At 32.7% G+C, this 18,475-nt stretch overlaps 1 protein-coding gene across 1 annotated transcript; it reads left to right on the top strand.

Moving 5' to 3' along the window:
• Positions 1-4,130: 4,130 nt before the first annotated feature.
• Positions 4,131-18,121, top strand: LOC127714265 (NFX1-type zinc finger-containing protein 1-like; the record flags this gene model as incomplete). Its single annotated transcript, XM_052220325.1, has 2 exons — positions 4,131-4,184; positions 11,810-18,121. A coding segment is annotated over exon 2 (4,314 nt), but the record flags the coding sequence as incomplete, so codon positions are not given.
• Positions 18,122-18,475: the final 354 nt, after the last annotated feature.

Genomic DNA, 18,475 nt, shown 5'->3' with positions numbered 1-18,475 from the left:
GTGGTGGAACAGCACAACATAAGAACAAACTATAAAAATCAGTTGAAAAAGGCTTAACTCATCAGATCGATACAAAGCAGAAAAACATCAAACATAAACACAGACCGGACGTTGCAGGGTATATATCCATCAACATCCGTAACAACAAAAAGGACACTAAGTACAGATCTGAGAGTACTCGCAGTAGTTCGATAGATGTCTCAAAAGTTCATTTTGACAGTAAGCGATGGGGTAAGACTGCTACCTTATAAAATATGAAACGTATAGTAACAATAAAAACATACCACAACTACATTAAAAAATATCGCATCTACAATAAAATAAATAGCATTTAATTACTTATTTACAAAAGAAAAACGTAACAGTATACTTTTTACAAGGATATAAACTTTTGCTTTTATTTTGATATTGAGCATATTTCAAGACTTAATTTTCGTTTATATTTAAATGATAGGATAACAGTTCATATGTTCATAAAGAAATCTTACCTTGTTGCCGTTTAACTGGTCCATTTGACTTTTTTTCCTTTAAAAGGACCTCGAAAGCCTTGTAATAATCGATTCTATAAATTTCGTATGTCCAAAGCGCTTTTCTGGATTCATGCCTTCATCAGGTACGGTGCAGTCCGGTGTATCCGCTCACCTAAGACTTTTACCTACACTTCGGTAATCTCATAAATCCAATCATCGGATAATATTGTCAGAACAAATTCATGAAATAGCTAATTTTGAATTCAGGAAATATTTTATACTACGAAGTATAGTTCAGTTTGAACCAAACAGACTGCCAAGGATTGGGAGCAAAATTTATTAAAGTTTGACTTAAAATGAAACAATTTTATCTGTTGATGTTAATTTTTTAAAGGAAAATGGATAAATATGGTTAATCATGGGATTATAATTATAAATTTAAGCTTGAAATTATCAATTTTAATCGTTTTTGTCCCTTCGGAAGACTAACATAATTACAAGAACGATTCTATTTGTGTTACATTGCGGATATGACGAAATCAAGTAATGGATGAAAATCACACTTCTGCATAATATGACATAGTTTCATTTTTTTTGAAGAAAATTTAGGACAAACGCTTGATAGCTTGATAGATTTGGGTTATGATTGTTGTTCTGACTATTACTATATATATATTTTCACAATATACCATAAGGCAATCAGCAATTAATCAATTAATGAATTAGAAAAAACAGTATCTATTTCAATGTCACATCTGAGATATAATATATTGACAGTATACTATTCCCAGGTCACATTAAAGAAAAAAAAGTACATTTTTTACATTAAGGATGTTCGCTACTCTGTTTTGAAATAACAAGTTTTTTTTAAGACTGTTATAGATTGATAGTATATAAATAAAGAAACTAAAAAAGCAGAAAAAAATGTAGGGTCCGTGTGCTTGTTTTCGAGATATTAGCCATTAAAATTTTGGCGGGAAATAATTCTCTCTAGATTTTTCATACATTTAACATTGGCACCTTTTTTCTCAAAAACGATGAAAAAATAACAAAGATTTTGTAAGATTTTCAAAGATGGCATTTTAAATTATACGTTATCAAATTATGGAAAGAAAAGTAGGGGTAAGTGGGCAAAATCTTTAATGGCACTATATATATATATGGATAACACCAGAGGATTACGAATAGCTGGCAAAAATTCATAAACAAGAGGAGCGAACATCCTTAGGCATGGACCATTTGACTTTCGGGGGGGGGGGGGGGGGGCTGTTTTTTTTTAAATGAAATAATCTGGCCTCTATTTTGACAAAAAAAATAAAATAATCTGGCCTATTCAGTTGCTAAAAAAAATATTCTGGCTTCATCTTCAGCAAGTATGACATGTATTATGTTGAAAAAAAATTTCCTTGCTTTGGATTGACTGAAAAAAAATATTCTTACTCGGTTTGCCTCAGTTTGCATGATAAAAAAAATCTGGCTTTATATAAAAACCCAGGCCCCAAACAATTTGACATTTTAATGCATACATTGTGATAACTTACCAATTTGAAGCTATGCAAGAGTAAACGTTTGCTTAATGACATCAAAGTTATTTCATTGTAACAGTCTTTATAGGTTTTAAATCAATTATTTAAGAACTGTTAATGAGTCATGATGGGAAATTCCAGTAAATTTATAAATATGACTAGTCTAATTAACTGCCAAATAGTCTCTCCAGATATACAGGCAACATAAGTATCAAACTACTACCCTAATTTTAGTGTCTTTTCAATCTAATTGAAATATAGTTCTCTGATTTCGTTATACTCCTATATATACGAGCACGCGAGTTTATATGGATCAGAATTTTAATCAGATTGGTGTCTTTTAATTCAGTTTCCAGTTTTGATCAACTGCAATCAAGTCATTTATATTAACCAATTTTTGAAAATGGTCATATTTGAGGGTTTACAGAATAAAGAATAATGGGCAAAAAATATAAAGAATAGAGAATAATGAGGTGATAAAATATAAAGAATAGAGAATAATAGGAAAAAAGTATAAAGAATAGGATAAAATGGCCTAGAAAATTAAAGAATACAGAAATAAAGGACCCCCATCCAGACCCTCATATATAAATAAAAAGTAATACCTGTGTATATCATAAGAATATTTAATCAATTTCCTTTATAATAATAAAGTTTGAATGCATTTTTTTGTAAACTAAATGGTGGTAAAAATCCTTTTCTCAAATTAACTATGCTGTCACATAGTGGACCACTATTAGAGTGTAAGTCAATGCAGAGTACAGTGTGGTTATTTCTGAGGCTTGTAATATGTTATTATGGTCTTTTCCTGAATTCCATTTTAATTGACTTTATATTTTCATTGTTTACATTAAGATGTGTATTGATTTTTAGATATTCTGTTAATCTTTATGGAAGTGGTATGTTGAATCTTAATGTTGTGAAAATTTGAAGAAAAAGCGTATGTTAAAATGTTTCAGTACAAGAAAATTTTCACAAATTTAGTCATGAGAGATGTCTTTGTGACGTCATCCATTTAGTTTAAACTGAGGCTTTACATAATTGGGCCAAATTTTTGACAGTTTTCTGAAAAATTAACGATGGCGCCACCTCTAATGCACAAATATATTTGCTGAAGTATTTTTTATATACCATATTCTATACTTTGCAACCAAAATGTCAATGGCTGAGGGGTTGTGCCACATTTGAAATAATGAAAAAAGTGTGAAAAAGAAGACAAACTTCTAGAAAAATGGACTAAAACGAAATCTATTTCAATTTCAGGCTATTATATTTACAATATATGAAGAGGATATACATTTTATCTTATTACATGCACACTTTCAAAAGTAATACATTTTACAATACATACACACTTGATTTATTTTAACAATTAAAGTTAGAAAACATCTTTAATTTTTGTGTGCTATATTTGTTTAATTCAGAGGGTCAAAATTATACACTTTATATATAACAACACCTGCACATTGTAACCTGTAAAGGAAACGCATATCATACGACATAATAGAAATACTTTTAAATAAATGATAGTATATGATGTTCTTGTGATTTGTACTTGAACAGCGACATTTTTTTTTCAGACTTGCTTTGTTTGTTTGCATTTTTAGTAGCTGAATCTGGCCTCTCTGATAAAACAGATAAAGAAAAGATGAATTAATGATGTCGTGTTTTAAATAAAAAGACACTCAATTCCTTACTAATGATTCATCTATCAGATTGATGATTGTTGGTTGCTTAGCGTTCAGTGGCAAGTATTTCATGCATGTTCAGGACGAGGAATCATGCATATAGCTTATATGTTCTTATATGTCATTGTTGCAGATTCGAAAAATCAACAATATATCAATATGAATAGCAAATTTCAAATCGAAAGTAAAAATTGAAATGAATGCGAAAGTAAGGTTAACTGGAAATTATAACTGTAGAATAGAATATAATTTAATAAAATATACCTTCTTCCAAATAATGGGCCCACAAGGGGCGACACCATATCGTAACAATAAACAAATACAAAAGCACAATACTGAGGAAAATAATTACTTGATTGATATATATATATGGTTATATAATTATCAATATATTTATATTACGTAACGCCCATAACTACCAGTATTGCATTCTTACTCGGCAATGTGCCATCTGAGTGTGCCATATATATATGTACGATGATCATGACCTGACAACAAAGGTAATATACGAAAATTTATTCTTATTTACATTTTTCAAATTTATACAACGATTTCGTTTGTCATGTTACATTTGGGAACGACCATTAGATTATCTGGGGAGGGGGATCATGATTTTTTTGCAGACAGAATATTCAAATTACACTTGCCTGGTGCACTTGGGTTAATGTCAACATGATATTATTTTTAATATAATACAGTATGTTGTTGTTTTGTTGTTGTTGTAATTTTTTTTAATTACATGTATATGTCTATATTGAATCTATTATTGTTCTGTAAATGTTTAAATGCATTGTTTCACGGTGTTTTATATGGCCTCCTTGGGCACTAAATTGGAGAATTAAAAGATTCTATTCTATTCTATTTTAAATTACGTAACGCCCATTACTACCAGTACTGCATTCGTAGTCGGCAATAGGTCAATGTGCCATATATATATACGATGATCATGATCTGACAACGAAGGTAATACATGCATACGAAAATTTATACTTTTTTACATTTTTCCGTTTATAAAAGGTTTTCGTTCGTCGTGTTATGCGGCAAATTATACAGTTGGAAACGACCTGTTGATTTTCTTTGGAAGGAGAGGGTGAGGAGAATTGTTTGGCAGATGGAATATCTATTTTCATCCTCTTACGCTTGAAAATGTTTTCAGTTCTCACAATCAGACAGTGGAAAAAATCTGGCAGGGAAAAAATACTTCAAAATCTTTAATGGTGTTTGTGATTTGCGAGGATCGACGCTACTGATTATTAGTCCTTGTAAATGTTCTCATAAATAGTAGAGGGTATGGATGGGGGTACTTTATTTCTGTATTTCTTATTTTTTTCGCTCATTATTCTTTATCTTTAATAATAATGGCTATTCTGTAATTACTTGATAACTGTATTCTGGACATTGTTCTTTCTGTAATCAGTATATTTTTACCCAATTCTTTAAATTTTGCAGTTATTCTTTATATTTTAGTACCCCATTATTCTCTATTCTTTTTTTGCCCATTTTCTCTATTCATTATTTTTTTTGCCAATTATTCTCTATTCTGTAAACCCCATCCACACCCTCATAGTAATAATGAATTAAAATTCTTTATTATTAAATGTAGCAAGCGATGGAAGTTTTGTACAATTTTGCTATGGGAAAAGATTCTTCACCATTCAACCTCAATTTATTTTTCTACTTTCTGTATATTTACATGTAATACCTTAGCGGAACACGCCAATTCTCCAAACTGAAAGGATAATATAACATTATAAATGGGAGGGGGCTTTGTCCTAGATCATTTGTCCGACATAATATACTATTTTTAATTTTCAATTTTTTCTCCGTGAAACATAGCCAAAATAAGTTGACAATATGTATTGGAAAAGTGTGAATCCCTATCTATAATCAAATATTACCATGATACTAGGGTCGAGGACAAACGCACTCCAATTTGGCTATGTTTCAGGACGAGAAAATTCTATTCAAAATAGTATAGTGTGTGGGACAAAAGACTGACTATTATCAAATTAGTAACTTAAATGTAAAAGAAACGTACAGTATTAAAACACAAATTTAAAACCTAAAATATAGATCATACAAGATATTTGTGATTGCAACTTGACAAGCTCAACAACCCTTGTTTTTGTCCTGTTTCTACAACTCGTAGAAATAATTTTTACTGTACGTATATGGCACATGTATCTCCTCTTGAATACAATAATGAACATGACTATTTATTTGTTCGTCCGTCCGTCTGTGCATTGTATCAACAACTACACTAAATTCAGTGAATCACTGTCAAACTTACCGATAATCTTTATTAGGCTGGACGTAAGCACTAATATCACCTATTTTTGTTTTTCAAATTATGAGTAATACAACGTAGGACAACCATAGTTGGTATATAGATTTATCACAAAGTATAAATGTCCAAAAAATATTGCAATCTTGCGTTTTCGTAATAATGGGAGTTTGGCATATTTTACGTTTGCATTCGACATGAAGAGGTATCCAGTACATAAATTCTAAAGAAGTTTTAACATTTATTAAGTGTTTGTTTGAAGTGGAAATTATTTGAACCTGCATAAATTGATAGTATTTAATGTGTTTGGAATTCAAAATTATTTATTCTATAGAGATTTTATAGTTCGAGTCATTAAAATTTCATTAAAATCATTGAATCGTATCAACTATATATATGAGATGTCATTTTGTAAACTACTTATGAATTGTTACGCTTCGCATATGCTTTGTGTGGTAGAACTATGAATCAAAGATAATGTTAAGGAAGATTGGGAGGGTGAATCTAAATTAAAATCGATAGAATTTTTCAATAATTAACCAAAATGTAGTTTATATCATGTTTTTTTAATATAATAATAACTATTGGTCACTGGGCTTTTTATGAAGCTACAGTTTGCGCAAAATTGTCAGATTTTGTATGGATTATGCATGTAAAACATTTTTTTTTTTGGTGATAGAAAGACACTAAACGATAGAATTTAAAGATACAATATGAGAAGATAGCTCTTTTAATTTGCTTTCTGAAAATGACAAGAAAAAGTGGAGTCATGGGTCTCTCTTTTTGCTTCAAAACAAAATAAGTAAATTCCTAACACAAATTCCTATATAGAAGTTACATTATCTGATTTATATCCCCTCATATGGAAAAATTGATTTTTTTAATGAATCAAAAATATTCTGTATTTGTAAAACCAGTTATGAATATAAGATGAAACACACAATTTTCTTTATTTAGATGAACACTCTCACATATGTATTACATTCCTATCTCAAAATTTGCACTATCCATAAATATCTAGACTGATTGTTTTCTGTTATTTTACAATCAAATATGTAAATGATCATCATTATATGCAGAGGTGACAGCATTCCATGTGGCACTAACAACAACATTATATGCAATGGTAACAATATTATATACAGTGGCCACCACATTATATGCAGTGGTCACAATATTGTATGCAGTGGTCATGAGATTATATGCAATGGTCATAACATTAGATGCAGTGGGTCAAAACATAATATGCAGCATTCATTACATTATATGTAGTGGTCACAACATTATATGCAGTGGTCACAGCATTATATACAGTGGCCACCACATTATATGCAGTGGTCACAATATTACATGCAGTGGTTACAATATTGTATGCAGTGGTCATGAGATTATATGCAATGGTCATAACATAAGTTGCAGTGGGTCAAAACATAATATGCAGCAGTCATTACATTATATGTAGTGGTCACAACATTATATGCAGTGGTCACAGCATTATATGCAGTGGTCACAACATTATATGCAGTGGTCACAAATTTATATGCAGTGGGCAAAACATTATATGCAATGGTCAAAACGTTAACATTATAAGAAATTGTAACAGCATTATATGCAGTGGTCATAACATTATATACAATGGTCATAACATTATATGCAGTGGTGACAGCATTATATGCAGTGGTATCATCATTGTATGCAGTGGTCATAACATTATACATGTATGCAGCGGTCATGACATTATATATAGTGGTATAACATTATATGCAGTGGTGACAACATTACATGTGGTACTTAAAACATTATATACAATGGTCACAATATTATATGCAGTGGTCACAACACTATAGGCAGTGGTCACAACATTATATGCAGTGGTCACAACATTATATGCAGTGGTCAAAACATTACATGCAGTGGTCATAACATTGTTTGCAGCGGTCATTGCATTACATGCATTGGTCACAACATTATATGCATCGGTCAGAACATATTATATGCAGTGGTCACACCTGTCGCGACAGCATTAAATGCAGCGGTAAAAACATTATATGCAGTGGTCACAACATCATATGTAGTGGTCATTATATTTTATGTAGTGGGTCACAACATTATGCGTAGTGGTCACAACAGTCTTGACAGCATTATATGCAGCGGTCACAAAATTATATGCAGTGTTTACAATTTATATGTGTATATATATATGTTTTTTTTATATGAAGATCTTATTTAATAAAGCTTATGTTTTCAACGAAATCAATTCCCACTTTTGAAATTCGTGAAACATTAGTTGAAACTTTAAATCCAGAATTTAATATAAACTAAAGGTCAAATTTTGACCAATGCTAAATGCATATGGTCATTTAAAAAAAATAAATAAACAAACACACATGGATGAACACGTGACTATGGTAACATAGGAACGTGTTTTGAATACAGTTATAAATACATTTACTGTTTAGACTGTATCAGAATATTTGAAATGGCTATTCTAACCAACCAAATATCCAGTTTTCACAGTTTTGTAATGGTATTAGCTAAATATTAAGCTTATGTAAAAATATGGAAATGTGGTATGATTGCCAGTGATAAAAATATCCACCAATGCTAAATTGAAGAGAATATAAATGTAAGCAATTATAGGCCACCGTATATATTTATTTTTTTTTCTCTCTATTTTTACGGTAGCGTATTAGGACCATCCTTTTTTAATTTATTTTTTCTCAAATTGTCGACTTTAATCTTGGAATTTCCAACTTTAATCTTGGAATTGTCGGAATTATCAACTTTGATCTTGGAATTTCCAACTTTAATCTTGGAATCATCAACTTTAATCTTGGAATTTCCAAATTTTATCTTGGAACTCTCAACTTTAATCTTGGAACTCTCAACTTTAGTCTTGGAAATGACTGATATTTTACTTCTAGCTTATAGTTTATTATGTTTCTCCGTATACTTAATCTATTTATAACTATTTTCGCGGCTACATTTTTTTTAAAGTCTTGTCTTGTATGCTTCAATCACGTAGCCTAATATCTATGAAAAGGGAAGGGGGGGGGGGGGGGGTTACTTTCTATTAAAGGGTATACGTGGATATGCCAAAATATGTGCCATTATTTTGCGAGATTTTATATATACTACACTGTTTTTTAATGACATTCTATATTGAAATGCATTATTCATTCATAACTTTATATTGGTTTGGCATATGTTCAACATATTTTATAGAAATATGTTATTGGAAAACTAATATTAATGGCCTATTGTGGTATTTGAATCAACCAGGGACTTTATATCTACATAAATATAAAGTCCCTAAAACCAAGCATTTAAAATTGAAATATTGCATATAAGTAAAGATCATTCCTTGTATATATATTTATATTTAAATATGGGTACCAAATATTAGTGAATAGTTTTTAGGCAAAAATGGCAGACCCCTTTCAAAAAATCTCGGTGTTAATTTCAAAATTAAATATCCATTTGTAATCATGTATGCAGTACACGCATTTATTATATTATATTGCTGAATAGGCGGATGTGCATCTATGTTTACAGAAGCAATCACCAACAAAAAGTAAAATAAAGCACATCAAACTGAAGTGCACTGTTGGCCGAGGCAAGAGTCCAGTGAGCCAAAAGTCACGATGTTCTCAATTCAGAGATTCACTCGATTAATGAAAGTCGGAAAAATCAGTGTCGGACGAATGAAGGTCGAAAGATTAAAGTTGGAAATTCCAAGATTAAAGTTGATAACACCACGATTTATGTTGATAATTCCAAGATTAAAGTTGGAAACTCCAAGATTTAAGTTTATAATTCAAAGATTAAAGTCGACAATTTGAAAAAATAAAAATAAAAAAGGATGGCACTAATACAATTTCGTACTATTTTGTATTGCATTTATATAATGTTTCATTTATAGGCATTTTGTGTTATTTATATTATCACATTAGCATTATAAGTACCAATATACGGCACAATTTATTGAACTTCAACATATTTTGAATTTTTTTTGTTTCAAAATTTTAATTTTCATTAGTTAATCATAACTCATATCTTTCTGATAAATTGGTTTCGGGATAGGTGTAACTCATTTTTGGAAATTCTTCGTAATGAACTATACGCAAACTATAGGATAAATTTGTCAATTTCCTTTCAACGAAAAACACGGTTTTGTTGGCGTCTTTGTCAAATTTACTCTCTTCTACAACACCGTGGCATTTTTGTTGGGGTCTTTGTTAGTTATAATACTAGAACACACCCGCGACATCACGGATCAGTGACTGAATTATAGCACTTTTTAAGCCTTGATTTTTGGTACATACCGTTGAGAGCGGACGTGGACATTTTTGCAGAGAAATGTCTTCATTATCTTTGAAATTGCTTTTTTTTTATTTATTTCAGGAATGCAAGTATGTCCTTGCCGGTTTTCTGTTCGTTGCCATGGCATTTGTGCGACACCCGGGGGACCTTGTCCCTTATTTTGTATATAATTGCTTTTATATTTGCATTTCTTTATACTTTAAGGATGAGCGAATCGGATGAGTGTGTGTTCATATGTTTTATTGCATTGTACTTATTGTTTTGAGGAAGGATAACTTTGTGGTAGTAAGACCCGTCCAGGCTGAGAAACTGGGTAGGCAAAAGCTCACAGTAAATCTATACCAATACAGTGTGTTAAATGTTATCCTTTACACCATGACCGATGGTAGTGCTCTTTTTAAAGGAAAGACACAGAACATACATACATGTGACCTATACTATTGGTATCGGTATCGGATTTAACCCGGAACTTGTTAATTAGTGGCAATATTAATTATGTTGAAAACAAAAGGGCCTGGAATGGTGTAATTTTAATTTCTAAGAAACAAGAACTATTGATATATAAAGGAAAGGAAATAAAAAAATGATTGAACATTTATCAATTAAAAAAAGTAATAATCTGGTGTTGGAATGATCGTTATTTTGATATAAATTGATTGAATATCATAACCATAAAAATTTTCAACGTTCGAAAAAGTCATTAATCATAGTGTGTCTATTTAGTCTATCCTAAAGCGGGTCATAAATTCTAATTAAAAATGATTTTTTACAATTTGTTCTCATAAAAAGCTATCCCTGTGTTATTTTATTCCGTCTGCTGACATGACCAACAAAGGTTTTTTATTCCTTTTATTAACCATATTTGTACTTTAAAAAGAACTCATATTAGGACTTTGTTTATGACAATTGGAATGGATTAATTTGTCATGTCACCCAAAGGTGTGAATATGTTCTAAGTTGGTTAGAAAATGTCTGGTCCTATTCTATAAACATTGAACATAACATAACATTGGCAATCAATTGATTTCAAAATATGACACCGACACTGTTGCTTACATGTTTGATGCCAGAACAGATTTGTATTGATACTTTATTGTATATTGTATAGTGCTTCTATTGTGGTTTTATGATGACTGTTATTTTGCTAAAATTAATAATTTGGGACTGACACTAAAGAAAGATGATCTAATAACATAGATTTCAATAAAATGAACTTGAAAAGCTGTCATTTCAAAATATTTCAATTCTGGGAAAAATCCAATTTTTATCGGGATAAAGTAGAGGAGGAACGATAGCCCAGGTGCCATGTGCCAAAACTTTTCTGGTCACGTGGTTCGATTTCAGCTTCCGTTTGGCAATTTTAAATATTGTAAAAGATCGATTTGTTCATGTTTTAACTTCAAATATATTTTAATGCAATAATGAAGAATACAGAAATTTTTAACATGGAAAGATTTTTTGATGATCGAAAAATCACTCTTTCATAAACACCTTAGTAACTAAACATGTATATTGTAGACTGCCGGAAGTCGACCAACTAACACCAATCAACAAAATGGAGTCTTCAAGTGCTAACTTGGAGATAAGCGTGAAATATCTACGCCGTATTTTGAATTTTGAAGATGAACAAATACTTGAATGTCTTACTACATTATCAAACGAGCTACACAGATTCATGAATTCTGCTGAACTCACGAATGAAGCCATCGAAATTCTTATTCATCTTGTTGCATGTGCATCACGGAGTGAACAACAGTCGTCACGACAAAAAGTTCTTCAACTTCTCCAATCGATGACTGAATCACCGGTTTTGAACAACAATGGAGCAAAACTACTAATATCAAAAAGTAGCAATTGCAAGAATTTCCATTCATACCAATGCCTTCTTATTGATTTTCTTTTTATACTTCAAAAATTAAACGGGACGATTCCATCAGCACTTAATACGCCACAAAAAATTGGACTGGTTTCTCTTCTCAAGAAAGAAATTGAAGGATTTGATGATTTGAAGAATGATCAACAAGTTTTAGAAAATATCAATGAACTTCAGAAATGTCTGATAAGAAAACTTACAGAAAGGGCTGAAGCAGCAAGAAATTTCAAGAAGAGAGAAAAAGATTCCGAGGATTGGTTAAAACCACCTGACGACTTCCGGTGTCTCTCTGTAATGCCACAGGAAGAGGATCTACGGTACCAAACGTTGTTCCTCCGACGGAACAAAGCTAAAGGTAAATACAATGATCTAGACCACTACTTAGACGTTCAGTTTCGACTGTACAGAGAGGACTGTATTGTACCACTACGAGATGTCTATGAAAAATTCATTAAAAAAGATGCAGAAAATGAGAATTTCCGATTAGAAAACGGACGTATCTACAGAGATGTCAACGTACAAAGGGAAACAAGTACTTCAATAGATCATGGCGAAGTATTTAGTATTCAATTGGATGACGAACATAGACAGCGTATCCGCTGGAACAATTCAAAACGACTGATATTCGGATCAGTTTTGCTATTGTCATTTGATCGTTTCAAATCGACATTATTTGTATTAGTTTCCGAATCTAAACCAGACGAGATGAAAGAGACAGGTACTTTTAGAATTAAGATTTTCAGAACTAGACTGAATCAGCAGATACCCCGAGAAACCCCAGGAATACTACTCGAAGCAACATCCGCATATTTTGAGGCATATCATCATGTTTTGACCGCTATGCAATCAATTAAAGAAGACAACTTACCATTTCAGAAGTATATCGTTTCTTGCAATAGCTCTGTTGGAATGCCATTCTATCTTGCCATTGATCCTGATATAAAATTTGATTTAGGACCAGTGCTATCTGTAAAGCACACCAAACACGAGTCCAGTGACAGTTCTGATGACGAGAAAGTGTTTGACGTAGACATAAGTCCATTGCTGACAGGAAGAGAAAAAAGGACGAAGAAAATGTATTTCAAAGAATATATGATGAAGGTGACAGATAAAGATGAATGGCCATCTGAAGAAGAACTTGGAATGGACGAGTCACAAAGGAAAGCATTTATCTCCTCTTTAACAAAAGAATTTGTCCTGATTCAAGGACCCCCTGGCACTGGAAAAACATACATTGGTCTGCAAATTGCAAAAACATTGCTTCACAACAGAGAAAAATGGAAAATAATACGAGGTTATGATCAAAATGGAGAAAGGATTGAGAGGAAACAATGCCTCTTAATTGTTTGCTATACAAATCACGCTCTTGATCAGTTTGTTGAAGGAATTATTGATTTTATTCCTGAAAAAGAATTAAATAATAAAATACCATCTGTAATAAGAATTGGAAACCAAAGTAAAAATGCGGCTGTTAACAAATATTCTATAAAAAATCAGCGGCATAAAGTTCAAAGAAGACAGCATGCTCAAGAGGTGCTTGAAGCAGCTAATCGTACAAAAAAACTATTTTTTCTATTCGTGCAATATTAAAAATCATTCAAGGCCAGGACGTTGTTCTCCATTTTCGACAGTTGAAGAAATTTATGTCAGAACGCCATGTTCATAATTTTCAGAACGATACCTCAAATGACTGGTTAGACTGGATTCATATTTTTCCAAAATCATGGTTTCTAGAAGTTCAGAGGAAAAGGTCACAGAAAAAACGCAAACGAAAAGCCGTCAAAACTAAAATCAGTGCAAATTTACAGCAGCCTGTTATTAACATAGTGACAGAAGCCGAATACGAATACAGTGAAAGGTCATTAGATGAGAACGTAGAATTCAAGTTTAATGAGAATTCCATCGGCATTAATGTCAACAATCAGTTAAGTGAGATCTTAACCGACTTGCAAGACCGAACATGTATACAAATTTTACACGAAGAGGCCGAAATAGTTTCAATTGAGTTAAAATCAAGTATTACAGCAAATCATAATTTGATTGAGAGAACGGAAAACTTGTGGAATCTTTCTTTTGAGAATCGCTGGAAATTATATCGCCATTGGCTTCGAAAGTATGTCGAAGACCTGAAAGAAATGCTTAAGATGAAAGAGAACGAGTTCAATGAAATATTTGAAGATTACAAAAAGGCCAGATTAGAGCTGGACGAGGAAATCTTAAAACATGCATCTGTTATCGCTATGACTACAACTGGTGCTGCGAAATACCATCAGTTGCTGATGCAAATAGGCCCCCAAATAACAATCATTGAGGAAGCTGCAGAGGTACCAGAAGCTCACATCGTGACTGCAATTAATCCAGCATGCGAACATCTAATTTTGATCGGTGATCACAAACAATTAGAGCCGAAACCAGCGGTTCGTGAATTAGCAACACGGTTCAACCTTTCGCTTTCATTGTTTGAGAGAATGCTCAACAATGGTTTAGAATACGACTGTCTGCAAAGACAGCATAGAATGAGACCAGAAATTTCCGAATTAGTGAGGCACATGTATCCTAAGCTTTATGACAATAACAATGTTCTAGAGTATGACAATATCAAAGGTATTCGACAAAATCTGTTTTTTATTACTCATGAGTACGGCGAACAGTACAATAGAGATGGTAAAAGTTTTTCAAACGAGCATGAAGCAGAATATGTGAAAGAACTTTGCACTTATCTATTGAAGCAAGGCTACAAACGAAGCGAAATTACAATTCTTGCTGCGTACACAGGTCAGATGTTTTTGATACGAAGCAAAATGCCCAGAGTTCACTTTGAAGGAGTTAATACATGTGTATTGGACAATTACCAGGGAGAAGAGAATGAGATAATATTATTGTCTTTGGTGCGCAGTAATGATAACGGTGACATTGGATTTTTGAGACGTGGAAATAGAATTTGTGTTGCTTTATCAAGAGCGAAGAAGGGTCTTTACATTATTGGTAATAGTACAACACTGACAAAAGATTGTAAAGAATGGAAAACAGTGGTAAAGAAAATAAAGTCAAATAACAAAGAAGATACGAACCATGAATTTCCAAGGACAGATTGTGGAACGTCATTTGGTAAAGCTTTACCATTGTACTGTCAAAACCACCCAGAACAAGAAGGTATTCGAGCCGAATTTCCTACAGATTTCACAAGAGCACCAGAAGGTGGATGTGAACTGTTTTGTGGAATGAAATTGAAATGTGGTCATGTTTGTCACTTGAGGTGTCACCCATACGATAAAGACCACGTAGTGTATGAATGTAGAAAAATGTGCTTAAACGAATGTGAAGAAAGTCATAAATGTAACAAACGCTGTCATTTTCCAAAATCATGTGATTGTGAAGTTATAATGGAAAGGACACTCCAATGTCATCACACAGCAAAGCTCATGTGCCACATTGATCCATCAGAACACCAATGCCTTGTGGAAGTGAAGCGTACGTTAAAATGTGACCACAGCATCATCTTGAAATGTCATATAAATTATGATACATATATGTGCAGAAAAATTGATACTTGTACGCGAGACGACTGTGGTCATGAGTATAAACGGGAATGTCACGACATTGCTTTTGAACGGAGACACAAATGTGAAATAAAAGTTGAAAAAACTCTGAAATGTGGACACATAGAAATAATCAAATGTTATCAAAATAGAGATGGATCATACCTTTCTTGCAAAAAGAAATGCCTAAAACAGTGTAACAACAATCATATTTGTGATCGCGTATGCCATTTTTCTTCCGAATGTCATTGTAACGTAAAGATAAATAAAACATTACCACGGTGTGGTCATAATATTCTTATTGAATGTTCGGAAGAGGTTGACCAATTAACAAGTTGCACGGAACAAGTAGATTTTACCCTGGAAATATGCGGACACCATCAAAATATATCTTGCAGTGAGAAGCACAAAATTGAAACAGCTGAACTGAGGAAGAGAAAGTTATATGAAAAGCGTATCATGTGTCTCGTGATTATTCCAGTAGACTTACCTGAATGTGGCCACACAAAACTTGCCGAATGCTGGAAGTCGTTTGAAATCAAAGAGGCCGACAAATATATGTTGAAACATATACAAGATATGTATGACCTGAAATGTTCAAAGGAAGTAGTTTTTGATTTAGAGTGTGGTCATTCAATAACAACAGAGTGTTACAAGAAACTTAATTACGAGAAGAACTGTGCATTAACGCAAACAGAGGGAAAAGCTGGTATTGAATATGAAACTATGGTTGATCTAAATTTAGTATGTGGTCATACAACCGCGGTCAAATGCTTTGAACGGTTTCAATACGAAAACAAGAAAAAACTGATCGCCTTACCTAGAGCATTTGCAAGAACATATACAAATATTAAATGTTCAGCAATTGTGGATATTGAGCTCAATTGTGGCCATATAGGACAAACAACGTGTTGGGAAAAAGAAAACAAGACGACAAGCTGGAATAAACTAGTTAGCGATTGCAAAGCACTTGTTGAAATACGAATGGACCAATGTGGGCACACGAAAATGGTTGAATGTTATCAAAAGCACAACAAATTCGAATGTCATGAACATTCTGTCTATACGTACCCGAAATGTGGACATGAAAGGTACTTTGAATGTTGTCAACATCCAGATATGCAAAAACTGCAACTTAAAGCCTCAACTGCACTGAGAAGGGGTGGTTTGGGAAGGAGGTATGATTATCGCGAGGAAATCGACCGTAAAATACCGTTATGTGAACATCTGATAGACAAGCAACTGCCTTGCGGTCATAAGATAACTGTTCAATGTAGAATTTCCGACCAAGCAGTTTGCAATCAAAAGTGTGAACAAATTTTAATTTGCGGTCACTCTTGTACAAATACATGTACATTATGCGAAGAAAACATCATTCACAAAGAATGCATGCGCAAATGTGGTAGGCGTTTGTTCTGTGGTCATTATTGTGACAGTAAAACATGTATGCAATGTAGACCGTGTGATAAGTTCTGCTCTTTTTCATGTGCTCATGATATTTGCAAGCTAAATTGTAGAGACATTTGCGTTCCTTGCAAAATGTCATGCCCTTGGAAGTGCCCGCACTTTCAATGTTCGAAATTATGTTCAGAAGAATGTGATCGACCACTTTGTTCAGAAGAGTGTGAACATAAACTGACTTGTGGTCATAAATGCCCAGGATTTTGTAGCGAGCCATGTCCAGTTTCTTGCAAGGGCTGCGATGCAGCAAACTTTATGGAAGGTAATGAAGGAATAAAAACCGTCACAATAGAAAAATGCGGACACTCATTTGGGTATATGTTTCTCGATAGACACATGGAAACTACTGCTAACGACTTAACCTCCCAATGTCCAGGTTGTGAGCAAGTTTTTTATTGGCATCCACGGTATGATAAAATACTAAAAAGGAAGAAAATGTTAACAGAAGAACTTAAGGAGAACTTTCAAAAGGTAACAAAAAAGTCTAACTACACATTTCCATTGTGTGATTCAAAAATTGTTCAACAATTCCACAATTATATTGGGTCATTTAATACCTATGTACAAATCATTAGCTACATAGCTCGAGACACGAAAAAATTTGAGATTAAATCCCTTCAAGCATATGCTGAAAAAATGTCGAAGGCAATGAGAAAGACAAAAAGTAAATGCCTACAGAATTGGATAGATATATATGATGCGATATTTCGTTTATATGTAAATTGGATGTTACAACTTGTAACAAGCAATGAAAAACTTCTTGAAAGAAACTTCAATGATAAAAATATAACCCAAAATCAAGATGAAAATGATAACATATATTCACATGATATTACTGAAGATAATATAGATTCCTCTTCTGAATTCATAGAATTAAAGACATCTAAACCTGTCATAAAAGGTATTGAGGGTAACGATGGGGACACTAAACTCGAAGTTATTGATCTATCAGCTTTGTCTGAATTGCGAGTCAAAATCAATGGAAAACGGATGTGACGGAGACACTTCCACAAATCAAAAGGGTGAAGAGATATCACAAACGGAAGTCGAAGAATGTCTAACTGGATTGGACATTGTGAGAAAGATCGAAGACACAATGATAATTAATCAGAAAAGTGAAGTAAAACGATTACTAAATATTATGATTCCCTTTATGAGAAATGAACCTCATTTTACAGAGGCAATGCAATGTCCACAACTCACCTCTGTTACAGCTATTGGTGTCCACGAGAAAGACTGGAAAATATGCAAGCAAGGTAAAATATAGAGAAATTTATTTAATATATATAATAATTCAAGTTTTGTTCTTAC

This window comes from Mytilus californianus, unplaced genomic scaffold (assembly GCF_021869535.1).
Source record: "Mytilus californianus isolate M0D057914Y unplaced genomic scaffold, xbMytCali1.0.p SCAF_9, whole genome shotgun sequence".
Lineage (NCBI taxonomy): Eukaryota > Metazoa > Mollusca > Bivalvia > Mytilida > Mytilidae > Mytilus > Mytilus californianus.
This window is presented reverse-complemented; position numbering and strand designations above follow the sequence as displayed.